The sequence below is a fragment of the Galeopterus variegatus genome, unplaced genomic scaffold (genome assembly GCF_000696425.1).
Source record: "Galeopterus variegatus unplaced genomic scaffold, G_variegatus-3.0.2 Scaffold5410, whole genome shotgun sequence".
NCBI lineage: Eukaryota > Metazoa > Chordata > Mammalia > Dermoptera > Cynocephalidae > Galeopterus > Galeopterus variegatus.
In genome coordinates this window covers 150,455-152,158 of record NW_007731521.1, presented here as the reverse complement: position 1 = coordinate 152,158, position 1,704 = coordinate 150,455, and the positions used below count along the sequence as shown (strand labels likewise).

At 61.3% G+C, this 1,704-nt stretch overlaps 1 protein-coding gene across 1 annotated transcript in view; it reads left to right on the top strand.

Annotated features, from left to right (window-relative positions):
• Positions 1-1,704, top strand: part of MYRF (myelin regulatory factor) — an 18,802-nt gene that overhangs the window by 4,842 nt on the left and 12,256 nt on the right. The window contains exons 5-8 of the mRNA XM_008589396.1: positions 196-272; positions 443-553; positions 969-1,059; positions 1,458-1,658. Of these exons, the coding sequence (XP_008587618.1) occupies positions 196-272; positions 443-553; positions 969-1,059; positions 1,458-1,658 (480 nt within the window). The remainder of the gene's footprint in view (positions 1-195; positions 273-442; positions 554-968; positions 1,060-1,457; positions 1,659-1,704) is intronic.

The following is a 1,704-nucleotide window of genomic DNA, read 5'->3' as shown; positions in this document are numbered from 1 at the left end:
GGAGCGTGTGGGGGTGGGTGGGGGTGCGGCTGTGTAGGAGAAGGCACCTGAGTTCGTGTGGAAGTGAGGCTGAGCACAGGGTGCTGCTGTTTCCTCACGAGCTCTAGCTGGGCCAGGACTGGCTGAGGGGGAAGGAGGGCAGGACCAGGTGGGGAGCCCGGCACTGAGGTGCCACTGGGCTCCATTCCTCCCCAGCTGGAGGCCCTGAACCAGTCCATTAACATCGAGCAGTCGCAGTCAGACCGAAGCAAGCGGCCCTTCAACCCTGTCACGTGAGTTGTCTGACCCCATGGGGGAGTGGAACTGACTTGGGAACTGAGGGGGCCAGGCAGGCACCCATAGTGTCCCCTTTCCACACACCCCTGGCCTGGGTGTCCCTCTGCAACCTGATCCTTGGCAGCCTCCCCCACTGGCCCCTGAGCACCCTGCCCTTTCTCCGCAGGGTCAATCTGCCCCCTGAGCAGGTCACGAAGGTGACTGTGGGGCGGCTGCACTTCAGTGAGACCACTGCCAACAACATGCGCAAAAAGGGCAAGCCCAACCCTGACCAGAGGTGAGCAGGCTGGACCCCTGGCCCGGGAGCCCTTCCATTTCGAGGAGGAAGGGCGGGAAGACACCACCCCTTGTAGCACGCCAGGCACAGAGTCCCACAGATGGACCCATTTTACAGATGAGGGAACTGAGGTTCAGAGCCGTAATTGACTTAAGGATGGGAAGAGCGGAACCTGGCTTCTGGATTAAGAAACTGCTCTAGGGCTTCCTGGCTGTGGCCCTGGGGAATTTCTGCCCCCTAGTGGAAACTCGTAGTCTTCCTCTGTAGGATGGGGTATTAGGACCCACTTCCTGGGGGCGAGATGACAGAGTGGGGTAGCCATGTAGATGGTACATCTGGCCAGGGAAGTGTGGCCGGGGGGCAGGGGCAGATAGGGCAGAACTCTGGGTGCCTCTGAGATCCCTGTGTGTCCCAGGTACTTCATGCTGGTGGTGGCCCTCCAGGCCCACGCACAGAACCAGAACTACACACTGGCTGCCCAGATCTCTGAGCGCATCATTGTGCGGGTGAGGTCCACCTCCCCCGGGGGGGTAGAGAGTGTTTCTCCCCAGAGGGAGAAACAGCACTCAGGAGAAATACCAGGATACTGGGGAGTCAGGAGCCAGAGCGCTGGTCTTGCTGGGCACCGGCTGTGTAGCCTTGTGTGGCAATGGCTGTGTGGCTCCCACCCTCTCTGGGGTGCAGTGTCTCCACAGTAGAGCATGGAGATGGACAAGACCTGGTAGCTTTCTGGGATCCCACAAGTGACTAAAAGTTGTCACAATGGGCGGGATAGTTTAAGTTAGGCCTGGTTGGGTGAGAAGCCCTGGCTGGACCAGGAGGGGTGGCTCTGGGGTTTCCCTTCTTCCTACGGCCCTGCAGAGCACCCATACCCCAGGATTGATCCAACCCAAACTTGCGGCAGGCCTCCAATCCGGGCCAGTTTGAGAGCGACAGCGACGTGCTGTGGCAGCGGGCGCAGGTGCCCGACACCGTCTTCCACCACGGCCGGGTGGGCATCAACACAGACCGGCCGGACGAGGCGCTGGTTGTGCACGGCAATGTCAAGGTCATGGGCTCGCTCATGCACCCTTCTGACCTGCGGGCCAAGGAGCACGTGCAGGAGGTGGGGGCAGAAAAGGGCTGGAGGCGGGGGTGGGGGAGTCGCGGGG